The 27,439-nt window shown below is 41.0% G+C and overlaps 1 protein-coding gene across 15 annotated transcripts in view; it reads left to right on the top strand.

Moving 5' to 3' along the window:
- The window catches only part of OSBP2 (oxysterol binding protein 2), a 249,736-nt gene that overhangs the window by 167,349 nt on the left and 54,948 nt on the right, over positions 1–27,439 (top strand). For 13 of the 15 annotated variants that reach the window (XM_074293731.1, XM_074293676.1, XM_074293686.1 and 10 more), the window contains one exon: positions 16,150–16,400. The exons of the other annotated variants lie outside the window; for them this stretch is intronic. In XM_074293731.1, coding sequence (XP_074149832.1) covers positions 16,150–16,400 — 251 coding nt within the window. The remainder of the gene's footprint in view (positions 1–16,149; positions 16,401–27,439) is intronic. 15 annotated transcript variants of the gene reach the window in all.

The following is a 27,439-nucleotide window of genomic DNA, read 5'->3' as shown; positions in this document are numbered from 1 at the left end:
AGGCCCCCTTTATCCTTTCCTAGCTTTCCAAGATATGAGTTGAAATTGAATTTATTTGCCCCATTCAGAGGCCAGTAAAAGTTGTCCCTCCTTGGAGACAGTTTCTTCTCTTGAATGATCAGTTATTCATAGGAGGTACATCCAGGTCAGATTCATATGACCAGAGACCACAAGAATTGCTTCAGTACAGACAATTGAGGAAGTGGTCTGTAACATCTCCTTTGCTTTGCTTTAGTTGATTGGAATTGTATTTGACTTTCAGATTTGGCAGCAATTATAAAGTGGTGTGTGCGAATTTAGGGGACAGCACTGACCATCATTCCTCAGGCCCCATGGAGCTGGCCGCCCAGCGTCTCTGGTGCCTTTCTCCCAGCTCTTTGCCATTTGTTTCATGCATGATGCGGTATCTAAGGGTAAACTGGAAAGTGTTACAGGGGCTGTCAGAGACCTGAGATCCAGGCGTAACAAGGCTCAGGGTGAAGCATGGACAGCTCATTCTTGTTTGGGGGTGAGCCTCAACTTCCCCCTCGACCTCCCAGGGCTGCTCTGAGCCTCAAAGGAGTGAACGCACCGATTCATTTGTCATCGTCTAGTGCTACATTAGGGGGCGGGAGGGCAGATGATTGTGGCTTGGTTTTATATTCCTGGTGATCCCTGAGGCTCTTGAGTCACAGAGGGGTGAAGAGCAATGTCAGTAAGGAGAATCATAGTAATAAGATTGCAAGGAAATGGTAGACAGGGAAGGCTGTCAACAAGAAGCACGTACTGAAGACTTGGCCAAGTATGATCAGGTATTGAGAATTAGAAAAGGCTCCTAGGCAACAGATGACAAAATCCCATCTTATAAATACATACTCCAGATATTGAGGAGACTTCAAACAATAAACTGCACAGAAACGAGAGCAGGACCACGGACTAAAGTGCTTCCCCTGCTGGCTAGATGGGCCCCAGCTGAAGAACAGTATTGAAAAGGATCCCATCATTCCTGGTCCTCGGTCTCCAAGCCACACAGAACTAACACGGCAGGGACGCTGAGCAGCACAAATCCAGGTCGCTTGGGTCCGGGCCACACTGGGCAGCAGCTCTGAGAGGAAGATCTTGACTGGCCCAGACCCATCCAGAAGATGAGAGCTAGTGAGTAAGAGCAGAGGGACCAATAAGGACCTTCCTAGAGAAGTGAAGGTCGGCAAAGAGCTGTCCATAGAACAGCCTGGTGTGTAAGTGTCCTAAGCTACTAGCCCCATTTTGAAGATGAGCAGAACTAAGCCAGTCCAACCATAGTTCCTTCTGTGATAATTGCAATAAGAACTAAATGAGTTGATTTTGAAATAAAAAGGATCCATTGCCCATCAAGAGAGACATGTTCTAGAAAGGAAGCGCTAGAATTATATAAGATATTTGTTGATTGGTGATGTCCTTATGTTGGGTCCTGGCCAGTGTCAAAAGCATTCGTAACTTGAGCAGCATCGTTTTTTTGAGTTGAAAGGAAAAGGAGACTTAATACTTGCCTAGAACCCCTGTACTAGCCAGATACTGATCAAAAACTCATGGGAAACTCAGTTATCCGATCCTGTCATTCAGGGAGAGGAAAGAAGCAGATTGTAACCACCTCATTCTCAGCTGTCGATGGCCCCCCCAACTGCTCCTGAAGGAAGAAAAGGGGAGGGGAAGGGAGCCCTGCAGGAAGCAGCCCTCGGGGAGGTTCACTTCAAGAACACTGGAAGTTTCCCAAGCAATCAGGATTGCTGGAGGCAGCTTTTTTTTTAATTCTTGCCAAATGCCATAATTGGAAGGCAGCCTATTTTTAGACATTCATTTCAGGCCATGAGTTTATTTCCCTGGAGGTGATCTCAATGGCTAAGCAGCATTCATCATGGAGGGGGATGTATAGTAATTGCCCAATAATCACCAGCTCTGATGCTGGATCATTGCAGTTATTCAAAGACCTTTCTGCATGTAGGGCATTCAGATGTAGATCATGTGCACAGCAGACAGCCAACTGGGTGCCTTCAGTCTCTTTGTGCTCCGTTCACTTAGGCTTATTTTTATCACTGGTTAGGGCTGCTGGCAATTTCTATTTTCCTGCTATGATCCTTGCCTTCTCTCTTCCTGTTCTGTCTTTCTCCCCAGGCCCAACTTGTGTACTCCCAAACTTGGATTCAAAATGCTTGTATTCATCAACAATCACTAAGCACCTGCTGTGGGCTTAAGTCCACTGTCCTGAAGCCCCACTGAGGCTCAGGCCTGGGTTCTCAAATGGATTATGAGAGGGTCATAAACTTAGGTGGATCCCCACCACGTAGCTGTCTGTGTGTCCATGATCCAAGGACCAGGCTCCAATAGGGAGCATTGACTGTGACCACAGAGACTTGTGAAACTGCCTGTAGTAGGTGTGGAGCGACTCTTGTTTGTGTGGGTGGAATTGTGGACGTGGAAAAGAGCATGTGAATAAGAGCCTGGAAGGTACAGAACTGAGAAGGGCATAGTTCATGCCCTCCTAGAGCTTGGAGCCTGGCGGCAGAGGAGAAATGAGCATGACCGAAGGTAAAAGGAGACTCTGGTAGAAATAGAAGAGAAGAGCAAGCTCTTGAGTGGTCAAAGAAAGAAAGATAATATCCAATTGAAAGAGGATCAGTGGGGCAGCTAGGTGGCGCAGTGGATAGAGCACCAGCCTTGAATTCAGGAGGACCCGAGTTCAGATATGGTCTCAGACACTTAACACGTCCTGGCTGTGTGACCCTGGGCAAGTCACTTAACCCCAGACTCAGGGGGAAAAAAAAAAAAGAAAAAAAGAGGATCAGCAAAGGTCTCCAACAGGGAGGTAACATTTGTCACTAAGCCTTGAATGACAATGACAGATTTCAAGAATGAACATTGGACCCAGAGTTCCAGTACAGCCTCAGATACTCCATAGATGCGCAATCCTCAGCAAGGCGCTTTTCCTCTGTTTGCCTCCGTTTCCTCCCCTTTGATTTCAGTCCCTGAGAATTACTTATAATAGCTTCTGCCTAGCAAAGGGAAGCTTTTGAACCTTCCCCTCATAGCAACATAGCTATCAATACATATGTGTGTGTATACATATGTGTACACACACATACACACCACGTCTGGGAAGGGAAGACACTCAGGATTTCTGGCCCAAATAAAAACAACTGCTGTTAACATTTACTCTCAACCATCATGGCCCAAACAATGACTGAAGCTTAGGCTGGAGCCTGTTGTTGACCCATCGGTGAGAACCAGAGTGATTTGGATTTAAGGCATGGTCCTTAAGAAGTAAATCTAGCTCATAAATCCCAACTTGTCTTGGGAAGTTTCAATGATCAAAATTTATATTCCTTTGGGCAGAATGGAAGAGGAAGGAGGGAGGGAGGGAAGAAGAAAGCTGTGTGGTCCTAGTGGAACAAGCCAATTGAGGGGTCCCTAGTGGAGCAGCTCCTCCTTGTCACGGTTACTGTTTGTCCTTTGTTCTCAAAGAGGACCGTGACATCAGGGAAGGTGATTCCATGACATGCAAATAAATCAGATTGAAGTGAGGGAGACTGTGCAGTCGCCTCCGGAGCTATGGGTCCAGTGCTAAGATATATCAGGATGACTGGAGATGGTTCTGGATGTAGCAGAAGACCTTTCCAACTAAGGCCTTTAATGTTCTCAGTTTGACTGAAGTAGTGCCCCTACACTGATTACGTAAGGCTAGGTTAGAAACAAGGCAGAGAATGGCTTCCTTTACCTAGTCAGAAAGATAAAATTCCAGTCTTGGAGCAAGTCCTCAGGGTTCCAGGCCGGAACAGAGAGTCACAGGATTCCTGCATCCACTAGCTAGCTAACCCTCTATTTTCCAGTCTGCACGTCCCGAGCACTTGAGCCGTCCTCTCACCACCCTGGTCTGAGCAGGCATAATTAAAGGCAACAGATATGCTCCATAAAAGCCACACTTGGGCTTCCAAATTCAGTTCTATTTTTTGAGGTTTGTCTCCATTAGCTGTTGAGACTTTAAAATCAGATATTCAAAAACCAAAATAATTGAACCCATGGTAATTGAAGATTAGAAATAATTGTATCCTCTGTGATGTATTGAAACCAAAAATATTTCACTTATAATAAGCATTTACTAAGCATTACTTTGTTCCAGACATTGGACTAATGGCTAGAGATACAGAGAAAGACAGAAATTAGTTCCTGCCCTTCAGGAACTTACATTCTACTGGGGGAAAGGGGGGAACGTATCAATGACCAGAAACATGCCGGATATACAGACTAGATGGAAAGGCAGTCTCAGAGGGGAAGGTAGCAGCAGTAAAAGATCCAAGAAAGAAGGAGGTGAGATTTGAGCTAAATCTTGGAGAAAGCCAGGGACATTGAGACCGAGACATTCCAGGCACATCCTGCCCTTCTGATCTCTGGACAATCTCTTTGCTTATTGGAGCCTGAAAATTGAGACTGTTTGAGACTGTTGAGAAGAGGACCCAGGGACACCTGTGGATCGTAAACTAGCAAAGGAGACTGGGAAATATATGTATAGTCAGGTAGGAGGAGAGCTGGGAAACTGAAAGCAGTGACATGAAGGCCCCAGAGAAAGAGAGAATGTTACAAAAGTGTCAGATGCTAGAAAAAAGTCAAGAATGATAAGAACAGTGAAGACAGAGGAAAGTCTATGGCAGTGGTCCTCAAACTTTTTAAATAAGGGGGTCTGTTCACTTTCCCTCAGACTGTAGGAGGGCCGGACTATAGTAAAAACATAAGCTCATACTCTGCCTCCGCCCTTCAGCCCATTTGCCATAACCCAGCAAGTCACATAAACATCCTCAGCGGGCGGCATCTGGCCTGTGGGCGGCATCTGACCTGTGGGCCATGGTTTGAGAACCCCTGGTCTATGCCGTAGATTACAGGATGCCCATTATCACCACTATTAGAATACTAAAGATGCTAGCTGTCAGTAAGACAAGAAAAACAAATGGGATTCATTAGAATGGGCAACGAGGAAACAAAACATCACTTTGCAGTTGATATAATGGGATATTTAGAGAATACTAGAGGATTAACTAAAAAACTAGTTGAAATAATTATAATTTTATCAGAGTTGCAATATATAAAATAAACCCACATAAATCTCAAGCATTTCTACAGATTAGAGTGTTCATCAGGAAAATATAGAAAGAATTCCACTTAAAATAACTACAGACAATATAAAAGACTTTTGGAGTCTACCCGTCAAGACACTCAGGAATATATGAACATAGTCACAAAATATTTGTGACAGATCTAAATAATTGAGGAAATATTGAATGTATGAGTAGGCTGATCCAGTGATCATTCTGCTTAAATTAATTGACTTCCTTAGTAACATACCAATAAAACAATTAAGAAAATATTTTATAGAGAAAATCAAATTCATCTAGAGGAACAAAAGATCAAGAATTTTGGAGTAGTCCAAAAAAATGTGAAGGAACCAACAATACCAGATCTCAAACTTTTATTATAAAAGTGGGAATCATGAAAACAATTTGGTACTAAGAAATAAAGTATGTGATTAGTGGAATAATTAGTTATACCATATACTATACTAAATGCCCATAATAATCTAGTGTTTGGTAAACCCAAACGTTTAAATTTGGGGACAGGAACTCAACACTTGACAAAAATTACTGAGAAAATTGAAAAATAATGTGGTAGAAATTAGTTATGGACCAATATCTCATACTTTATAGCAAAATAAGGTCAAAATAGAAACATAATTTAGACATAAAGTGAATATCATAAGCAAATTAGGGGAGCATGGACAATTTTACTTGTCACATATATGGATAAGGGAAGAATTTGTGACCAAACAAAAGTTAGAATCAAATAAAGTGTTTATTTTTAATATATAAAATTTAAAAGTTTCTGCACAAACAAAACCATATTGCTCAAGATTTATATAGAGAACTGAGTCAAATTTATTGTAATATGTCATCCCCCAATTGATAAGTAGTCAAAATAGAAATAAACAATTTTCAGAAGAAATCAAAGCTACCTATAGCCATATGAAAAAATGCTGTAAATCAATATTAGAGATAGGTAAATTAAAACAACTCTGAAGTAGCATCTGATACCTATAAGATTGGCTAAATATGACAGAAAAGAAAAATGACAAATATTGGAGGGGCTGTGGAAAAAGGGCTGAACCTAGGAATACTTCAAATACTAGCCATGGGACCCTAGGCAAGTCATTTAACCTTATTTGCCAAAGTTTCCTCATCTGTAAAATGAACTGGAGAAGGAAATGGCAAACCTCTCATGTTACTCTGCCAAGAAAACTCCATAAGGGATCATCACAAAGACTCTGACGTGGTTGAAAACAACTAAATATAACAGCATGTTGGTGGTGGAATTGTGAACTGACCGAACTATTCTGGAAAACAGTTTGGAGTTATGACCAAAGAGCTATAAAATTATGTGTAGCTTTTGACCCAGTAATACCACTACTGAGCTTGTATCCCAAAGATCATAGGAAAATGACCTAGATATCAACTTCTTTTGTGGTGGCAAAAAATTAGAAATTGAGGGGATATCCATCCATTGGGGAATGGCTGGGCAAATTGTAGTTTGACTGTGATGGAATACAAATGTGCTATAAAAAATGATGAACCGGGATGCTTTCAGAAAAACCAGAAAATACTTATTTGAACTGATACACAATGCAGTGAGTAGAACCAGTAGCATGAGTAATGTCATTCACAGTAACAATAGTATTATATGATGTTCAACTGTGAATGACTTGACTTTTCTCAGCACTGCACTGATCCAGAACAATTCCAAAGGACTTGTGATAGAAAAGGCTATCCACTTCCACAGAGATAACTGATGGAGCCTGAATGCAGATTGAAACATAATTTTTTCACTTTTTTCTTTTTGCTCTTTTTTTTGCAACATTGCTAATATGGAAATATGTTTTACATGATTTTAAATATATATCACATTTCTTGCCTTCTCAATGAGTGGGAGAGAGTTGCAATTTGAAACTCAATTTTTAAAAAATGTTTTAAGTAAAAAAAAAATTAAGAAAGAGTTTATAGAGAACCTTGGAACAGTTTTATTTTGATGGTGGGATTGGAAGTCAGGATTTCAAGGGCTTCTAAAATGAGTGAGAAGAGAGACAAATGTAAATCACAACTATTAGTAGTTTGATTGTAAAATAGAAGACAAATCAAAAAAGCATTTGTTAAGCATCAATTCTATACCAAATATTGAGCTAAGTTCTGGAGAAACAAAGGGCACAAAATCTGTGCTTCCTGTCCTCAGAGAGCTTACAGTCTAAAAAGGAATTCAATGTGCAAACAACTGCGGTCACAGACACCATGCTAAGCACTTCACAGCCATCATTGCATTTAATTCTAACAATTTGGAAGGTGGAGGCTGACAGAAGAAGATAGATGACTTGCTCCTAAGGTTGGACAGCTAAGGTCTATGCCTGAATTTGAACTCAAGTTTTCTTGACAACGGGTTCAACATTTTATTCATGCTGCTTATTTGTATCTACAGATAAGAGTGTAAATAGAAAGCAATCCATATCTGGCCACTGGACCCAGAAGGCTCCAGGGGGAAGAGTGATGTTGGCGACTTTGCTCAGCCCTTCTCGCCAAAATTCAATTCTCTTGCTGGTCAGCATCACCTTCCTGACGTTGTGGTCCACTTAGAGAACAAAGGACACCAACAGTAACTTGGAGGATAAAGGGGAAGGTAGCTGGAATATGGATTGGAACTACATCTCTTTTATATAAATATTTATATGCATTTACAAATTTATGACCTATTCTTCCCATTCCCCCCTCCCAACTGAATATCACTGCCCCAAAACAAAGCCCACTGTCATCATAAACATACCTGACCAACAAAACAAATGCCCACATTGACCTGGCCCTAAAATGTCTCTCTTTCTCTGCCTTTTAAGTTCATTACAGAAGGATATTATTTTATGTTTCATCTTCAGTCATCTGAACTTTTGTTGGCCCACCAATCAGTGCTAACATTTTTCAGAGTTGTTTCTCTCTATAATCTTGTGGTCAAGGGCATGTGTCAGGGAAGAAGGCAGCGAGAAGGGCCGGGGAAGTGACATCAGATTAGAAGAAAGTTTGAATCAGATCTCATTAATTCGTCTCAGTTTTTTCAGTGAATGATGAGGCAAAATCCTTAGAGTTTGAGAATATAGAGGGAGGCTGGAAAAAGTTTGCAGAAATCCCTATGATGAGTAGGAGAATGGGCCAGTTAGGGAGCTGTTTGTGGAGATACTGTCTTATTCCTACCATAATTAAGTAATCAGGTCATACAGGTCAGCACTTGTGGTTTGAACACTGCAAACTGTGCCAGTTCCTTCTATATCTTCTTATGATGCAGTTGTCCTTCAGGCTCAGACCTGGCTGTAGGATTGGACCCTTCCGTGCTCTGGGACTTGGAGGGAGAGTTTCTAGGAATACAGAGGAAATTTACATGTCACTCCTTAGGTACTGGAGGGACAAATGGTCAACCAAGGATCCAGGAATAGCTTCGACAACAAGCATGCTCTTGTTTTCGGGCAGAAAGAGTTCTGTTTCAGGCCCTCGGTGGAGAGGGCTTGAGTGGCAGCTTATTTAAGCAAAAGCTGGGATTCTGTTTGTCACACTCACAGGTGAATTTTAAGTCAATCTTTTTATCAGCTAGCCTGAGCTCTCTCCAGCCAACCATATCTTATGCCATGGCTGTTCTTGTGAGCTTCTATGAAATCAGTGCGTTGGCCGGCACGTCCCTCATCTGCTGGCAGAGAATTCTCCCCACCTCAGCCATCGTTAGCAGTGAATAGACAGGACACAAAGAACAACTATAAAAATTCAATAATCATGGCTTATAGCTTGAAAAAGAGAAAATCTTCCTACTGTTGGGACTTTCAGGATGTTTAGTTTCTCACTAGAGCTGAGTATGTCTGGGTTTGGTTTCAAGTACGTAGGCATATAGGTCCTTGAAGGAAGACCAGGGCCCGTTGGAAAGGGGAAAACCTACAAGTGTTTGGAACCAATTGTCCCAGGGAATGCTGTCACTACTGTAAGAAATGTTGGAAGAGACAATTTCAGACAGACCTGGGAAGGCTCTTACAAAACTGACACAGTAAAGTAAACATAACCAAGTGGAGAATTGGTAATTACATTGTAAAAAATGAACCATTTGGGGGCAGCTTGATGGCACAGTGGATAATCGTCAGGAGGACTTGAGTTCAAATCTAGCCTCAGACAACTTAATGCTTCCCAGATGTGACCCTGGACAAAGTTACTTAATCCCAATTGCCTCGCCAAAAGAAACCAGAACCATTTTGAAAGATCAAAGTAGTGGCCAACCAGGAGTGCAGTGAACCATGAGGAGAATTGCTGCCCATCTCCTGGCTCATAATGTGGAGTGGAGTGTATATTTTGAACATGACCAACATAGCAATTTGTTTTGCTTAACTACTTTGTTATAAGAATTTTCATTTTCTTTTTTTTTTTCATGAAGGAAAGGTAGGAGAGGAAGACGAAGGAAAAAAGTCTTCACCACAAATTGCAGGAAACTCTGAAAATTAAGTGTTGAATAGATAATATTCTTGAAAAGAAAAGCAAACTCTACATAATAAAATTCAAGGTCTCATTGCCAATCTACCCTGTTTTACATTCAATATAAAAATGCTTGTTTTATTTAGTATTTTAAAAATCAGAATAAAAAAAATAACAAGGAAATGGGACAGGCTTTGCTGTCCCACTTTAAGCTTATTTGCAGGCTCTTTTGGTATCCCTTACTCTGTAAGTAAAATGGGTTATCTGGGGGATGCTTCAGGAACATCTCCAATTTCTCCTGTCTCTACCTGGCTTGTATATAACTCTTAAAGCAGATTGTCTTTTGCCTTTTTTGTATTTCTAAAGGCTGGCACAGTGCCTGACACAGAGTAGGTGACTATTGACAGGCTAGTGCTAGTAAAGAAATATTGGTCAATCTTGAGGCCATAGCATATTGTGCGTTAGTATATCAAAGTTTCACCAGCGTAAGATCTGTGAGCACCCATAGACATTCATGTCAGGAAAGAACTTCTATCTAAAAGATTCTACCTTTCCTTCTCCTCTCTTGCCACTCTCCTTTCTTTCTCAGTACTTTCAGAGAGTTCAGACTAGGTAAGCATGTAAAATTGCTCAGATCATTGGGGAAAAGCAGAATTTCTTTGGGCAGACCTGAGGAAAGTAAACGGTAAGCCCATAACAGATTTGATCCCTTGCCTAGGGACCTTCCTTGTGCTTTTGTTCAGTGTTTCCAGTGTTGTTTATGACTTGTCTCCTTTTCTAAACTATAAGGTCCTTGAGGGATAATCATGTATTTATTCATCACATATCCTTTATATTATTATCTTGTATACAATAGGCTCTTATTAAATATTTGTTGGTTGATAGCTTGATTTGTTATAGGTTTCTGCCCAACTCTTTCTTCAGGCTTTCCATGCTCCCTTAATTTATTTATATTACCCTTTATGTTTAAATCATGTACCTATTTTAATCTTCTCTTGATGTAGGGTAACAATTTTTGTCACATAGTTTTTAGGTTTATCAAATGCCAGATAAATATGGTCATTTACTCCTATATATTGTGTACCTAATCTGTTCCACTGATGTATCCCTTTACTTCTTAGCAAGTCCAGATTGTCTTGTTAGATTACTACTTTTGTAATGTATTTTGAAATTTGGTACTGGGAGGCCTCTTTTCTTGACATTTATTTTTTCAAATTAGCTCCTTTTATATTTTTGGCCTTTTGTTCTTCCAGATGAATTTCATTAATTTTTTTCCAATTCTACAAAATGATTCTTTGATATTTTTATTGGTATGGTTATTTAGTTTTAAAATCTTTTTTTTCCTTTAAAAAAAAACTTTCTTTAACTCTTCTAGGGATTCCTATTGAGCTTGTGTCCAATTTGCGTTTTTCTTTGAAGCTTATAGATATTTTCAGGTCTTTGTCTTCTTCAGTGTTTGTTTCTTTAGCTTCTCTGTCATCTATTGTAGTTTTTATGGTTGGATTTTTTGGTTGTTCATGCTTTCTCTTTTTTAAATTTAAACTGTCTGTGAGTGGTGGGCTCTGTCCACTTCTGGAGGGTGGGAGATCATGAGGGGGTCAAAGTCTAGTCTAAACTTCTATATTTTTATGTTCTGCTATTTCACAGTCCAGTCTGGAGACTGGCGAGTTTTGGGTGCTTCCAAGTTGGTGTAATACAGGGTGATTTGAGACCAGTTCTTCTTCCACTCTACTGAGAAGGGATAGTCTCCAGTAGAAATCACACCTTAGGAGCCCCTCCCTTAGAAGCCATTCCTTAATCTGCCCCTGGCCTGGCAAAAGGCCAATTAATTACTAGTGCCTGTGGCAGAAACAGGGCAGTTCCCCAGACCAAAGTTGGTCCATCTGCCACTTGAGGCTTCCTCCTTGGGGCCCTCAAAAAGGCCTTTGACTCGATTGGCATATGAACAACAACACACATGCTGTCACTAGGGCTTAGTCACAAGCATTTTGGTTATGATATTTAAAAAAAAATCTCATTTTAACTGCTGAGCTAAAGGGGAGGCTGCAAATGAAAAACAAAAAAGATTTGAAAGCTGGGGCTCTTCCTGGAAGGGTAGTATCTGTGAATCAGCAAAGATTGCTTGAACATCTGCTAGACTCCTAGAATCCCAGAGTTGAGATGGCAGAAGTCATCAAGTCCAATTCCTGCTTGAAGCAGGAATCCTCTACTCTCCTGTATAGGCTCTCCTTAAAAACCTCTAAAGATGGCAGAAACTAGGCATGGACCCACATTTAACATACTAAGATAAGATCAAAATGGGTCCAAGATTTAGGCATAAAGAACGAAATCATAAATAAATTGGAGGAACGTGGGATGGTTTACCTCTCGGACTTGTGGAGGAGGAAGGAGTTTGTGTCCAAGAGAGAACTAGAGACCATTATTGATCACAAAATAGAAAATTTTGATTACACCAAATTAAAAAGTTTCTGCACAAACAAAACTAATGCAAACAAGATTAGAAGGGAAGTAACAAATTGGGAAAACATTTTTACAGTTAAAGGTTCTGATAAAGGCCTCATCTCCAAAATATACAGAGAATTGACTCTGATTTATAAGAAATCAAGCCATTCTCCAATTGATAAATGGTCAAAGGATATGAACAGACAATTTTCAGATGATGAAATTAAAACTATTTCCACTCATATGAAAGAGTGTTCCAAATCACTATTGATCAGAGAAATGCAAATTAAGACAACTCTGAGATATCATTACACACCTGTCAAATTGGCTAAGATGACAGGAACAAATAACGATGAATGTTGGAGGGGCTGTGGGAAAACTGGGACACTAATGCATTGTTGGTGGAGTTGTGAAAGAATCCAGCCATTCTGGAGAGCAATCTGGAATTATGCCCAAAAAGTTATCAAAATGTGCATACCCTTTGACCCAGCAGTGCTACCACTGGGCTTATATCCCAAGGAAATACTAAAAAAGGGAAAGGGACCTGTGTGTGCCAAAATGTTTGTGGCAGCCCTTTTCGTAGTGGCTAGAAACTGGAAAATGAATGGATGTCCATCGGTTGGAGAATGGTTGGGTAAATTATGGTATATAAAAACCTCTAAAGATGGGGAGCTCACTACCTCCAGAGGTAATCTATTCTGCTGTGGCATAGGTCTGAATTAAGTTCTGTCTTGCTGCTATTCTATGGAGTTGGGCAAAATAAATCAATTCTATTTTCTTATGACATCTCATTTAAATACTTAAAGTCAGCTATATTACCCCACATTTACTTTGTCCATATGTTCCTCTTATGAAATTTTCAAGTCTCTTCTTCATGTTGGTCCTCTTGCTCTTGACATGTTCCAGCTTATCAAAGACTTTAGAGCTAGAAGGAAACTCGGAGATCACCTAGCCTAGCATTTTGCAGATAGAGAAGCTGAGGATTAAGAGCATGAAAGGTCCCAGAGGCAGGGTTCAAAGCCAGGCCTTCCTATGTGCTTTCTGATAGACCATCATGCTTCTTTGTGCTCTTCTGGGACTATGAGAAGCCTACAACTTCTGTGGCTTCTGAACTGTTCTTCCTCTCCTCCTCTGCCTAATCCTTTGCACTACACCCCTTGGTTTGACATCATCATTCTGTAGGATTATTGCTGCTGCTCTCCCCACAACAGGAAGTGACCTTCCCCTCATTCCAGGCTATCCAGATCCTACCAGTCCTCCCGAAAATCTTTCTTGATAGTGCAGATGTGCCCATTTTGTATTTGCCTACCCTGAGGCTCATAGCTAGTAGCCACCAATTCTGAAAGCAACTCCAGGTCTCTCTTTTTACTACCCTCAAGTACCTCTGTGGGGACACTGAAATATAAAAGACATTATCCCTCCCCTGAGATTCTAGTTGGAAAGATAAGACAAACCAAGATGAAAAGTGACTTTTTCTGTGTGTCCAGTGGTGTGCTTTTGAAGGTGTGGACCCTCTCCAACAATGCTTGTCAGGGGCTTTTCTGTAATTTAGAATCAGAAAAGTTTCCTGGGGCTCTGAGAAGTGAAGCAGCTTGCTCACAGTCACACAGGCAGCACAACCTAGAGCTTTTCTGGGAACCAAAGGAATCCTGACTTGGAGACCATCCCTCATCAAGTCATTATTCAAAAGTAAATGTAATCTGAAATCCCAGGTGAGCACACAAGCCGCCTCTCCCCCCTTTACCCTTCATTCTTTGTTTTCCCTTCATTCTAATGATGATTCTGACAGAGCCCCCAAAGGAATTGCTTTTTCCAAGAAATTTGATTCATTTTACCCAGAAGCCTGCAAACAGCCAGGTTCTAAAAATATCCCATCTAACCTAGGTAGCTGTTTCCATGACAATCTGTTCCTTTTAAGGATCCTATAAATAAAAGAGCTGTGCTGTTAGGAACTGATCGTTTCCTTAAGGAATTCCCACATATAAGATATAGATGTAAAAGATTCCCAGCTAGAAGACAGTTCTGTTGGACTCATTTCAGTGAGCATTCATTAAATTTCTGCTCTGAGTTTGCCAGTGGGGAAGATATGAGGAATAATAAGTCCCAGTCCCCGCCTTCATTGGAAATCATAGTTGAGTGAGGGGTTAAGGAAGAGCCAACATATACTCCCAACTTGTATGGTACATGAGAGAAAAATGAGCAAAAGGCTGTGCCGGAGCTGAGGACAGAAAGATCACTTCCTTTGGGTCTGGAATGGGAGGATTTTGGGGGGTATCATCAGTACTATCTGTCCACTCTGTCCTTCCTCTCTTCCCAAAGAAAGCCCTCTTATACCAAAAATGCAGTGAAGAAAACACATTGAAATGATCGAATGTACAAATGTCTCATTCTGCTGCTCCTCCGTCGCCTTTCCACCAAAGAGATTTGCTTCATCATCAGACTTCTGGAATCATGATTTGGTTATTGTATTGATCAGACTCCTTAAGTTTCAAGGTTTTTCTTGTATGAATAGTTTTCCTGCTTTAGCTTACTTTAGTCTTACTTAGTACATAGCAGTCTTCCCAAGATAAAGAGCATTTCTTCAGCACTAGTACCGGGATGATCTTCTGCTCTGCCCAACCTCACCACTGGGCCTTATGTAGTCACACCCCTTACTCTCTGAACCCCTGTGATACTAAATTACCCACCTCCAGAAAAATCAGCTGCCTTCCTCCCCAACCTTCTGCTTCCTGTTCTTCCTCTCCATCTTCTTTAGCCCTGCCTCCCCCTTCTTGTTCCACTTTTCCTCTGCCTGCCTGTTCTATTTGCAGTGTTTGGAACTCCTGCTTCATAATTCATTTGAGACTTTTTTATACATGATCAGTGAATCAGGGTTACAAAAGATGGCACAACTTACACTAGAAAAGATGACGTATTTCTATCATTTTAGTCAATCTGATAGATGTGAGGTGGTACCTCAGACTTGTTTTAATTTCCATCTCTCTAATAGTGATTCTGAACATTTTTTCATATGGCTATTGACAGCTTTGAAAATTGCCTACTTAAAACTTTTATCCATTTATCCATCAGGGAATGGCTCTTTGTACTGTGTGAGTACAATCAGAGTATGTTTCCTCTAGCTGAAACACCGGTTTATATCCAGGGCCTTTCCTGACCCCTCTTACCCTGCTCCATGTATGTACATGCTGTGTCTTCAGATAGAATGTAGACTCTTGAAGGTGGAGATGATTTCATTTCTGTCTTTTTTCCTCCGGTGCTTGGCACAAAGCCTGCTGTTTAGTCAGCATTTAGTTCAGTGCTTCTGATCGAGTACATATCCAGCTGCCCACAAGGTCTGTGGAGAGACCTTAATTCTCTGTAAGTCTCCTTATCCCTAAAATGGAAATGATGGCCTTGGCACTGCTTGGCTTTCAAGAGGGTTAGAAAAAAAGGTGAGTTACTCTTGCTTTTTGCACAGCGTTTGACAAAAGATTTTTCCAGCAGAGCCTCTTATCTCCTGCTCCCTTTTGAACATCTTAAACAAAAGAGGGAATCGAGCCTCAGAGAAGCAGTGACTTGGCAGAAGGAACGGCAGCACCAAATCACGGCCTACTGCTTCCCATGGGAGGACCAGAGCAACAGCCAGGGATGGGCCATGTGGGCCCGACCGGCATTTCATTAGAGTCAGTGGATTTGGAGATGACCTAGTCCAGTCCACTTTTTTTTACAGAGGAAGAAACTAGCCCCAAGAAGAAGGGCCCAGGTTACCCTGGGAGCAAGTAACATAACCCAACTTTGGGTATGGACCAGGGTTTCTTCTTTTTGCAGACCATACAGGTCAGTTGTTCCTTTGAAAACTTCCCTTCTCTGAGGAAAGGGCAGTGTTCTGGAACACATTTATCTTGTGTTGGATTCTAGGAGCCAAGCACAGGAAGTGAACAGCTTGGAGACATGGCATGGGGGTGGGGTGGAAAGCTGCACACGGAGACTGCATCCTAGCTCTAGCAGCAGAGATGAGAAGAAGCTGCTCGGAGCACTTAGAACGGAGCAGAACTCCAACCGAAGCATTGGCTGCTGGCTGACCATCCCTCTTACTCTTTCCTTTGACCAAGTAGACTGGGTGGGCTTGATGTTTGAAAGTGGTCCAGTGGTAACCATGGAAACCATCTTTCCCCCTTTCCTCCTTGCACAGATGACTCTGGTGATGAGGAGGTCCCCAACCATTCTGACAAGAGTGACCTGCAGAACACCTTAGGCATTCTTTCGGGCAAGTTGGATGACCTAAGCATATGCAATGACCTTATCTCAAAACATGGAGCAGCTCTCCAGAGGTCGCTGAATGAGCTGGAGAGCCTGAAAATACCTGTCGAAAGTGGGGAGAAGCTAAAAGCAGTTAGTGAGCGGGCCACCCTATTTCGGATCACCTCCAATGCTATGATCAATGTAAGTGCCAACCCTGCTTTTTTCCCTCAGTCCTGTTGATCCTCGGTCCCAGCTTCCTTACAGAGCTAAGTCTGACTAAGGCTGAGACATAAACATCCAGGCAGAAAATGTGCCCTGCTTGTAAAGTTAGCGTGTACCTAAATGAACCTTGCTTTGGCTACCTAGGTGGGATTGGCTAGTCCAGACCGATGTCTGCATGCGGCATGTGCGCACGCACACACACACACAATGAGTTATGTGTGTGTGTCTGTTTTTATATCATTCTCAAACCTCTAACACTTTTCCTCTTTATTGTCATCTTCCGAGTTTAATAAGTTTGTGACAAGGATATGTTTTTAAAATGTATATTTTCTTAACAGGGCAAGAGGTGTAGGATTCAGTAAAAGTTGAGATTGGATTGAGTTCTGATCTGTAATGGAAAAAAAACATTGAAATTAAAATTGGAGGACCTGTGTTTGAACACCAGTTCTGTCACCTGCCTACTCCCTTAAAGGGAAGGCCCTTTCCCTTGCTGGATTACATTCTCTTCATCTATAAAAGGAAATGGTTAGACAGTATAAGTGTCTTGGACCCTTTGCAGCTCTAAATTCTAGGAAGAGAATGTTTTATGCCTAAGAAAGCAAATCTAGAATCTTTGAACTATATGACATAGCCAAGACACCTAAACTGGCTGCTTTCTCCACATAAAATACATAGTGTTGGTCCTAAGTATGGTTTCCACAAACTTCTGTTTAGATTCTTCCAGAAGTTCTATTAGACCAGCCCTGTAGGCAAGATCTTAGTCTGGGGCAGTAAGAGGTGGAGTGTAGTTTCTAGTCTCTGACTAGAAAAATGCCGTCAGTGTTCTATTTTGCAAAGTTACAGGGATACTAAATGGAGCTATCTCATTGAGTAGTGATTAGGGAGCCAGAAAAACCTAGTTTCAGTTCCCTTCTTTGACACATACTAGGAATATGATCCTTCTTCTTGTTCAATCGTTTCAGTCATGGTCAACTCTTTGTGACCCCTTTTGAGGGTTTTCTCTGGGGGGGGGGGTTGCCGTTTTCTTCTCCAGTTCATTTTATAGATGTGGGAACTGAAGAAAACAGGATCCCACAGCTGGTGTCTGACACCAGATTTAAACCATTCCTGTCTCCAGGCCAGCATTATGTGCCTCCCTAGGTACCATATATGATGCTTACAAATTACTTCTCAGTGTTGCAGGGGACTTGCTTTAAGATTATAAATTGCAGAATCATTACAGATCTATATTGGAAGTGAGTGTTTGCTTACTTGGAGCTTACTATACCAGTGATGTCACAAATCCAGATATCCTTTCATTCTCCACCTCCCCCCAAAAGAAGAAGGCTAAATTAATATCTGAGTTTGGGGGTTGTGACCGGGTCACATTTGAGGGGTCTGGCGGCCTTTCAAACTTGGATGTCCCTGAGAGTTGCTGCCTTACAGATTTTACAAACTATTGTTTGATGTAGAAATTCTACAGTTTATCAGTCCCCATGCTGGGGAGACCCAAGCTGGGTGTAGCTGGTTTCAGTTCATTACTGATCTTTTGGAACTGATTTGGTTCATCTCATTGTTGAAAATGGCCACATCCATCAGAATTGGTCATCATCTAGTATTATTGTTGAAGTATACAACAATCTCCTGGTCCTGCTCATTTCACTCAGCATCAGTTCATATAAGTCTCTCCAGGCCTTTCTGAAATCATCCTGTTGGTCATTTCTTACAGAACAATAATATTCCATAATATTCATATACCACAATTTATTCAGCCATTCTCCAATTGATGGGCATCCACGTAGTTTCCAGTTTCTGGCCACCACTAAGAGGACTGCCACAAACATTCTTACACATACAGGTCCCTTTCCCTTCTTTAAGATCTCTTTGGGATACAAACCCAGTAGCAACACTGCTGGGTCAATGAGTATGCACAGTTTGATAACTTTTTGAGCATAGTTCCAAATGGCTCTCCAGAATGGCTGGATGTATTCACAACTTCATTAACAATGTATCTCCACTGAAATTTTTAAAGAAGGGGAAGAGACATGCTGAGAAAAATTATTTAGGAAAATCACCTTGACACCTGACTGGAGAATGGACTGAAGGTGGTGAATTCAATTAGAAGGCCACTGAAAGAGTCTAGGTGAGAGGTGCTGAGAGAGAGGTGCAGTTTCTCATCACTGTCCTAAACCCATCTGAGAAGAGGAGGAAAAAGACATGAGATGCTGTTGTAGAAGTAGAAATGTCAAGATCTAATAATATATCGGATAGATGGAGTAAAGCGTCAAGGATGACAGAATTAGTGGATATGGGTGACTGGGAAGATGTAGAATCAAAGAAATGGTAGTCAAAATGTAGTCAAATGGTACTTAAAGAAAAATATTATAAGCAATCAATATAGAGCAGTTCAAATACTAAGAAACCACACTAAGGACTTAGCAGCAGCTACATTTAAAAACAGGAGAACTTGGAATATGATATTCCCAAAGTCAAGAGATAAAACTTAACAGTCAAGAATATCTGTTCCACAAATCCAAGCATAAACACAAAAGGGAATAAATAGATCTTTAATGGAATAGGAGATCTCTAAGTATCCCTAGTGAAAAAACTTAGAATTGAGTAGATATTTGGAAATGTAAATGCAAGTGCCAAGAAAAATATAGAAAGGTCTACATTTGTGTAATTGAAAGATAACATATAGGGACTGATTGTTTAGTTGTTAATAGGGAAATAAGAAACATGTTAAAATGACAACAGGGTCGATAGATGGTTTTGTTCTCTTTTAATAGTTTCAAGGGAAGATAAATGGTCTTAGGGGACAAAAAATAGAAGGGACAAGAGACCATACTGAAGAGGAAAGGAATAATAAAGAAAAGGAAATCATTATTGAATAATAGAAGTGCCTAAGATGAAATGTATATAGCCAAAGAGTGAAGGTAAGAGTGAGAATGGGCATTCCATGAACTTCATTTTCATCTCAGTGGATAAAAGAAAGTTGAATATATATACATAAGCATAAATCTTAGGGTGGGAATGCATTAAGCTTAAAAGGGAAATAGAGTAAGAGGAAGGACAGAACAGTTAAAGGAACAGATATAAGCAAAACAATCTCAAATGTTGGAGGAAGGAATATCAAGGTAGAATTCAAAGAAAAGAAAAAGTAAAAACATAGGAGGTATCGGGAGCAGAGGAAGGAGAAAAGAACCATGATAGAGAAGAAACAGACTGTTTAATTTGATGATCACATGAAAAGTCCCTCTCTTATTTGTAAAGAGTGATATGACAGGAAAGAGTAAATAAAGAAAATACTAGATTAGAGGTTGAAGGGAACTAGACAATTAACGATCATAATTGGGAATGTAAATGGGATGACTCACCCATAAGACTGACAAGCATAAGACAATGAATTAGAAAGCAGAGTTCTACAATGTTATTTATAAGGAGCATAATTGAAACACAGAGAGTGATATAGAACTAAAATAAGAGAAAGAAGCAAAATCTTCAGCTGAAGAAATCTGTTTCAGCTGAATTAAAAAAAATAAGGGTAGCAAAATTGATTTCAGGTACTACAGTACTACAGTAAATGTAAAAAGAGATAAGCAGGGAAGTTGCATTATGCCCAAAGGCATTATCGATATTGAATCAATATCAATAATTAATATAGATATGCTTAATTTCATAGCATGTAGATTCTTAAAGGAAAGGTTGATGAAATAAAGGGAGAAATAATAAAATTATAAAAATGGGGGACTTAATGTACTCCTTTCAGATCTAGAGAGATCTAACCAAAAGATACTGATGAAAGAAATCAAGATCCAGATATGAACTTTTTTTAAAAAAGGAGACATGTTAGATTCCTGATGATTATTGAATAAGAGTATAAAGGAATATGCATACTTAGTCAGCTCTACATGACTCTTACAAAAGTTGAACATATACTGAAGCATAAAGACTTCACCTGCAAATGTAAAAAAGCAGAAATACAAAGCATATTGTTTACTGATCACTATCCAATAAAATTATATTCAGTAGAGCCAATAAAGAAAGCCGTTATTGAAAAGTAATTGGAAAATTACATAATTCTAAAGAATTCACGAGTCAAAGAACAAGTAATAGGAAAAAACACTGAAAATTTCATCAGACCATGATAATAGTGACAGAACATGCCAAAGCTTATTATATATAGTTAAAACATTTGTGAGAGGAAATGTTATATCTCTAAACTTTTTAACAACAAAAAATAAATCAGTGAATTGGGCATGCAGTTAAAAAAAAAAAAAAAGCTTGAATAACAACAAATCAGAAATCTCTAAATAACAAAGAAGAAATTCTAAAAACTAAAGAAGATAATAAAAAATAGAATGCAAAAGATCATTTAATAAGCAAACAAAGCTAGGAGCCAGTTTTTTAAAATACTAAGAAATATAAAAGAATTAGCTAATCTGATTTTTAAAAACAGAAAAAAAAAATCAAGCTGTCTCAAAAAATTTTAAAAAGAACTTATATTAATTCAAGAGGCAATAAACGAAATTATTAGAAAGTATTTTGCCCAGTTATGTGGGCAAAACAAATAACTTAAGAGGAAATGGATGAGTAATGACAAAAATAGGATAAATAGATCATATAAATAGCCCGGTATCTTAAAAATAAATTAAACAAGCCACAAAAATACTTCTAAAACCTCAGGACCAGATGGATTCACAAGTAAATTCCATCAAACATTCAGAATACATTTCATTCCAATAGTAGCATTTTCAGTTGAATGATGTGGTTGGAAGCCAGGCTGAAGAGGATTTAAGAGAGAAGGAATGAGAGAGAAGAGCACCACCTAATGTAGACAGTTTCCAAAGGAGTTTAGTCTGCACTAAATGCTTCCAACTCTTTACAGTTTGATTTTGGGGTTTTATTTGTTTTGGGTTGGATTTTTTTTTTAACTGGAAAGATCACTGGATTGGGGGCCAAGGCAATTAGATTTGTAGAAATAATTGCTAATGAGACAAGCGGCTGCTTAGTGGTTAGAGCACCAGTTCTAGAATTAGGAGTTCAAATCTGGCCCCAGATATTTACAACTTGTGTGACCCTGGGCAAGTCACTTAACTTTGTTTGCCTCAATTTCCTCCTCTGTCAAATGAGCTTCGGAAGGAAATGGCAAAATGCTCTAGTATCTTTGCCAAGAAAACCCCAAATGGGGTCATGGAGAGTCTAGCACAATTGAAATCAACTGAACATCAACAAACCTTTCCTTCCATGGTTGTTGTGAAGATCAGATGAGAGAATTTGTGTAAAATGTTTAAAAGAGCGCCTGGCACTTGGGAGCCACCTCACAGATGCTCATTTCCTTTCCTCTGCCTGTTAGACTGTTAATTCCTTGAGCACAGAGAAGTAATTTTTACCTTTCTTTTTCTCCTCAGCACTTAGCACAGTGTCTAGAACACAGTAGGCAATTAGCAATTTATTGACTAGCTAACAGGAGCCTCTGTCAAATCCCAAGCATTTGTGAGGGAATCCAAAATAAATACATGTAAAGTGCATTTTTGTATATGATAATATATTTTAAAATGTGTATTTATTGCATATGTATACATATGTGTATATGTACATATACTATAGGTACTTTTTTATTACTTATTTATCACCAACACAGCATTAGAAAATAATAAAAGAGCATGAGCTATATTAATACATAGAACAATAATGTTGCTCACGTGTCATTAGAAACCCATAAGCCTTAACCTTGGCATGGAAAAGCTCACGTGGCCTCAAAAGGATACTGTTTGTGGCTTTTCTGAGGTCTAGGATGGCAATCAATCCATTAGATTCCAGCTCCATGTGGTTTATGTTATCTTAAGGAATCTGATAACTGAATGTGGTGGGAGGCATGAAATTATGAATTATTGTCCGTAAGTGATTTGCAATACCTGTTTTATGCACCTGTCTAGCAGAGGTCACATAAAAATTTCTCAGGCAAAAAGGGGACACAGTTGGAAAAGGTTTAAGAAGCCCTACCTTAGGTGTTTCTCAGCTAGCCCACTCATACATTCAGAGGCAAAATTAAGCTTAGAATTACTTGGGATTCAAGGCCACATGTTCCCCACACACAGTGGCCATAGCCTGAATAGTTTTTCTAAGTTGCTGTCCCTGGTTCTTTTGGAGGTCGTGTAATCATTCAATTGATCCTTTCACATTCTGTGCTTTGTTGCCATGGTTGTAGAATGCCCTTGGTAGGTCACCCCAGTCATCCAAGCAACTCCTGCAGATAAGCTCTAGGTAGTCCAAGAATCAAGAGGAAGGGGAATGGGGAGAGTGTGTGCCTGGGGATCTGGGATCTACTTGGTTGGAATGGTACAAGCTTAGTAGCAGAACATAGGTGTTAAGTTGGGAACGTTGCCAAACCATTTATTTAATCTATCTAGATTAAATGCTACGGGACTCTTGTTGGAGGGATGAGGGAAAAATTTTCCAATGGCCATGCTAAGCATCACTAAATGAAAGGATCATACTTTTAGAGCTGAAAGGGATCTTAGAATCTATCAAGTTCCACCCTTGCATTTTGCATTTGAGGAAACTGAGGCACAGCTAGCCTTCTGCTTTTTTTATCTTTTGATAGTATTTTATTTTTCCAAATACCATGTAAAGATAGTTTTCAACATTCACCTTTGCAAAACTTTGTATTTCTTTTTCTTCCCCTTACTCTCTTTCCCCTCCCCAAGATAGCTAGTAATCCAATACAGGTTAAACATAGGCCGTTTTTCTAAATATATTTCCTTATTCATCATGCTGAGCAAGAAAAATCAGATGAAAAAGGGAAAGAAAGAAACAAAAAGAAAAAATAAACCAAGCAAACAAACAACAAAAAAAATAGAAAATCCTATGCTTTGGACCACATTCATTCTCTTTAGTTTTCTCTTTGGATGCGATTGGTATTTGCCATCTCAAGTCTGTTAGAATTGTTGGGAAGAGCCAGGTCCATCATAGTTGGTCATAACATAATCTTGTTACTGTTTCCTGTGTTCTCTTGTTTCTGCTTAGTTCACTTAGCATCAGTTCATCTAAATCTAAAATCAACATTTTTATGGAACAATAATACTCCATTACATTCATATACCACATATACCATTCAACTCCATGACTTATTCAGCCATTCTCCAACTGATGGGCATTCCCTCAATTTCTAGTTCCTTGCCACTACAAAAAGGTTTGCTACAAATATGTGAGTCCTTATCCCTTCTTTATGATTTCCTTGAGATATAGACCCAGTAGAGTCACTGATGCATCAAAGCGTATGCACACTTTAATAGTTAATAGCCCTTTGAACATAATTCCAAATTGCTCTCCAGAATGGTTGGATCAGTTCACAACTCCACCAACAATGCGTTAGTGTCCCAGTTTTCCCACATCCTTCCCCAACATTCACCATCTTTTCCTGTCATCTTAGCCAATCTGAGGTGTGTGAAGTGGGATTTTAATTTTAATTTCTCTAATTAGTAGCGAATTAGAGCATTCTTTCAGATGATTAGAAGTAGCCCTTTTACTTTTTTCCAAAGACCCTCTGAATAAACCTAATGTAGCAGAAATTTAACAGAAATGGTCCATTCTGACAAATGTGAGTGTTATGCAAAGTTGTCCTGTAGCCTCGAAAGCCTCTGAGAAGTCATTTCCTATCCCCGCCTCGTAGCTTCTGAAAGGAGTGTTTCCGTGACCTGCCTCTCCAATTCTAAGAAGTGTTGAACTTGATCTCAGCTATGGAGCCTAAGTCCTCTTTTTAGTGGAATCCCAGGAACTTTCATCCCTTACTTCTGCTGCCTGTACAGAGATTTAGCGACTGTTGGAGCTGAGAGGGATCTTGGGACGTGGTACATATCAGATCTGGGAACGAGCCTGGGACATAAAATGGGCTGTGTCAGAGCTGGAAGCAACATTAAAGAATTTGTAGACCCAACTCTGTATTTTGGAAATGAGGAAATAAGGGCCCAAAGCATCACCATGGTGTGACAGTGCCGACTAGAAGCAGGTTTGGAGTTGGGGTCACTAGAAGTGCCTCTTAGTAAGTGGTGCCTGCTTGTCGATCCCACCACTCTGAGTTTCCTTCTCTTGAAATGATCCCATTTCATGAGCCTAGCTGCCAGTTGGAGGCTGCTTCTTGGAGACCGCGGCACATCAGTGAGCTGGAATGACAAGTAGGACTCTGAAGAAACAGAGGGAAGGACATCGGACTTCATAGGTTGTGGCCTACAGCCAGGACCCTCAGAGTTCCCTTCTACAGATGGCCTCCGTGCACGCACTGCCACCTGCAGGTGCTTGGGAAGCTGAAGTCTATTCTTGGGCTCCTGCTGGCCCTTGAGCCAAACCTGCTTTCCCTGGAATGTAAGGGTCCTTTAAATGGGCAGCCACAGCGCAACAGGAGATTGAGTGGCCCAGAAGTATTCTCTGTGGATATAGGACTGCGCTGTGGGTGGGATCCTGGCCATATTGAGATAGCTTCGTAATGGGTGATGGCTCTCTCGCTGGGTGGCTGTGTGTGTGACCTCACAGGCCCTTTGTAAGCTCACTGCAGGCAGCAGTCGCTCTCTTTAACCTGGCTCCCTAGCCTGGGGTAGCTGAGCCAAGCTGATGGAGCCAAGAGAGGTAAGGAGTTTGGTAGTGAACACGTGGGTTTTCAGAGCTGACAAGTCAGGGCATTATGTGAGTAGGTATAATAAAGGCTTTTAAGATTACACGTGGCTGTTCTTGAGCGCGCTACCGATTATTAAACTACTATTCAAGACATCGTGGCCAGAGACCTTTGAAGGCCTCAAAGGAGGCAAGCCGGGTAGAGTTGACACTGCAAAGGTCAGTGGTCAAAGGTACTCTGTTGGGCCTAGAACAGACTAGTAATTGTAACTGCCAGGAGGGCATGTTACACTGGAAGGTCCACTGAGTGTAATAGCCCTTATCTTAGGAAAGGATGCTTGAATTTCCATATTGTATTGTTCTCACTCTGACCCCACTCTCTAAATGTTTTCATTTTTACCAACAGCTATAGTCAGAGTATGAAAAAGTACTTTCTCTCTCATTCGTAGCATAGTCTGAGAGTTTTGTTTTGGGTATGCATAATTAGGAATCAGGAATTTCCCTTAGCAGATTTTGGAGTCCCTCTAAGTTTGTTTTCTGATCTGAAAAGTGAAGTTCCTAGCATCTGCCCCAACGAAGCACTTACAAATAGGAAGGGGATTCTTGTTCACTTCTGAGGGGGATATACTATCTGAGATTCTCTGATTCTGCAGCCTTAATTGGTTGTCCCAACAACCCAAGAACAAGAAACTGAACCTCAGAGGAGTTCGGTCTATGCAGGTATTTTATAATGCATTTACCGTGTGCCAAGGCACTGTGCTCCAACCAGGAATCTAGGAAAACTAACTCTTGTTCTCAAGGGACTTAGTAGACAGTCTGTCTCTTACAAATGAGCACTAAGGGGTACAGAGATGGGTTGGGCTCCAGCCATTTGTCAGGGCCAGACCGCAGAGCCAGCTCTCCATGTTCCTGGGCCCAGGGCTTTTTGCATCCCTCCACATCGCTCCTCTGAAAATGCTCCTTGTAAATGCAGAGCGTGCCATCATGGACCGTGTGTAGCTTCTAGGGCTTCTTGGCCGCAACACTACTTCCAGGTGATTAGTGCAGAGCTAATGGTGCTGAGAACCTTGTGCCTTGATGTTTGGGGCACAATTGTGTCCCAACTCATTTGCATGAAAGAGCAGCCCCGAAAGCAGCCAAGATATTCATGGCTAAATAGAGATGAGAGACAGAGAGTCTAGTCCTGGTGATGGCAGCGCAAGGAGAGAAGGAAGCAGGACGGCAGCCACTTGGACAAGTCGGCCACAAGCTGCGAGGCAGGAGGAGGAGGCCCACAAAGTAGGGAGGATAAAAATAAGGAGAACCAAAGCCACGATGGCAGAACTAAAAAAGGAAACCTTCGCATGTCACTGCAGAGACTCTGGCATCCCACAGGATAGACACCCGGAGGGTATTTTTGCAACCAACAGAAGGTAAGACACAGAGACTCAGAGCTCCTCATTGGGCCAGTGGGGATTCAGAGCTGTGCGCTGTGCAGACGATGCTGCCCCACACAGATCCTCGGGGGCCCACTGGGAGGCAAAGGAGCCAGTCTCATCCGCTTGGGCACATCAGGTAAGGCGCTCTCCCTCTCTGGCCTCAGTTTCCTTCCCTGTAAAAGAGGAGACTGGGACTGGGAGGCAACTGATATAGTCCTTTGGATCTCTGACAAGCTCTGTTTAAATCAGGTAAGCATTTCTTAATCACTTCTTCTAGGCTGAGCCTTGTCTTAAGAGCTGGGACACACAGACCTAAAAAACCCAGTCCCTTCTCTCAAGGAGCTCAGTTTTATTGGGAGTGGGAAGAAAGGAGGGAGCCAACTTGTATGTATATTTAGAATAAAGACAAAATCAATGCCCATTATTTGGGAAGAGAGGGCCCAACAGGGCCCTCAGGAGAGATCCCGGGCTTCTTAGCCTAGAGTCCATAAGCTTGTTTCATTTAGAACTCTTTTTCAGTGGAATGGGTTTCTTTTGTTTCCCCACGCACTTTATGTTATTGATTGAGAAGGGGTCCCTGGCCCCTTCTGCTGCCACAAAGATGTGTCAGGGCTCAGAAATGGGGAGAGCTCCTAGTCAGAGAAGATGGCACTTGAGCTGTGTTTCCAAGAGAGTGAAGATGAGGAGGGAGGGAGTGTATTCAGACTGGGGGAAGAGCCTGTGAGCAGGCCCAGGGTCAGAGCTTAGAAATCAGAGCATGGCGCCCACCCTCAGAGAGCCTTCAATCCAGTAGGGGAGATGACGGGCCAGTTTTGTCAGTCACTCTGACTTTGGGCTTGTCCCTGGACTCGGCTCAGGAAGAGCAGGAGGCCGACCATTTTGCACAAGGCTCCCTCACCTTCTTCACACACAAGTCAAAATATCATCCTTGACATCATTGATCTCAGAAAATGAAGGACAAACAACCACATACAAACAAGATAGAGTCGGGATAAATGGGAAGTAAGGGGG

Source organism: Sminthopsis crassicaudata, chromosome 1 (assembly GCF_048593235.1).
Source record: "Sminthopsis crassicaudata isolate SCR6 chromosome 1, ASM4859323v1, whole genome shotgun sequence".
NCBI lineage: Eukaryota > Metazoa > Chordata > Mammalia > Dasyuromorphia > Dasyuridae > Sminthopsis > Sminthopsis crassicaudata.
Note: the sequence above shows the minus strand (reverse complement) of the source record. Positions and strands in the feature narration are given on the sequence as shown.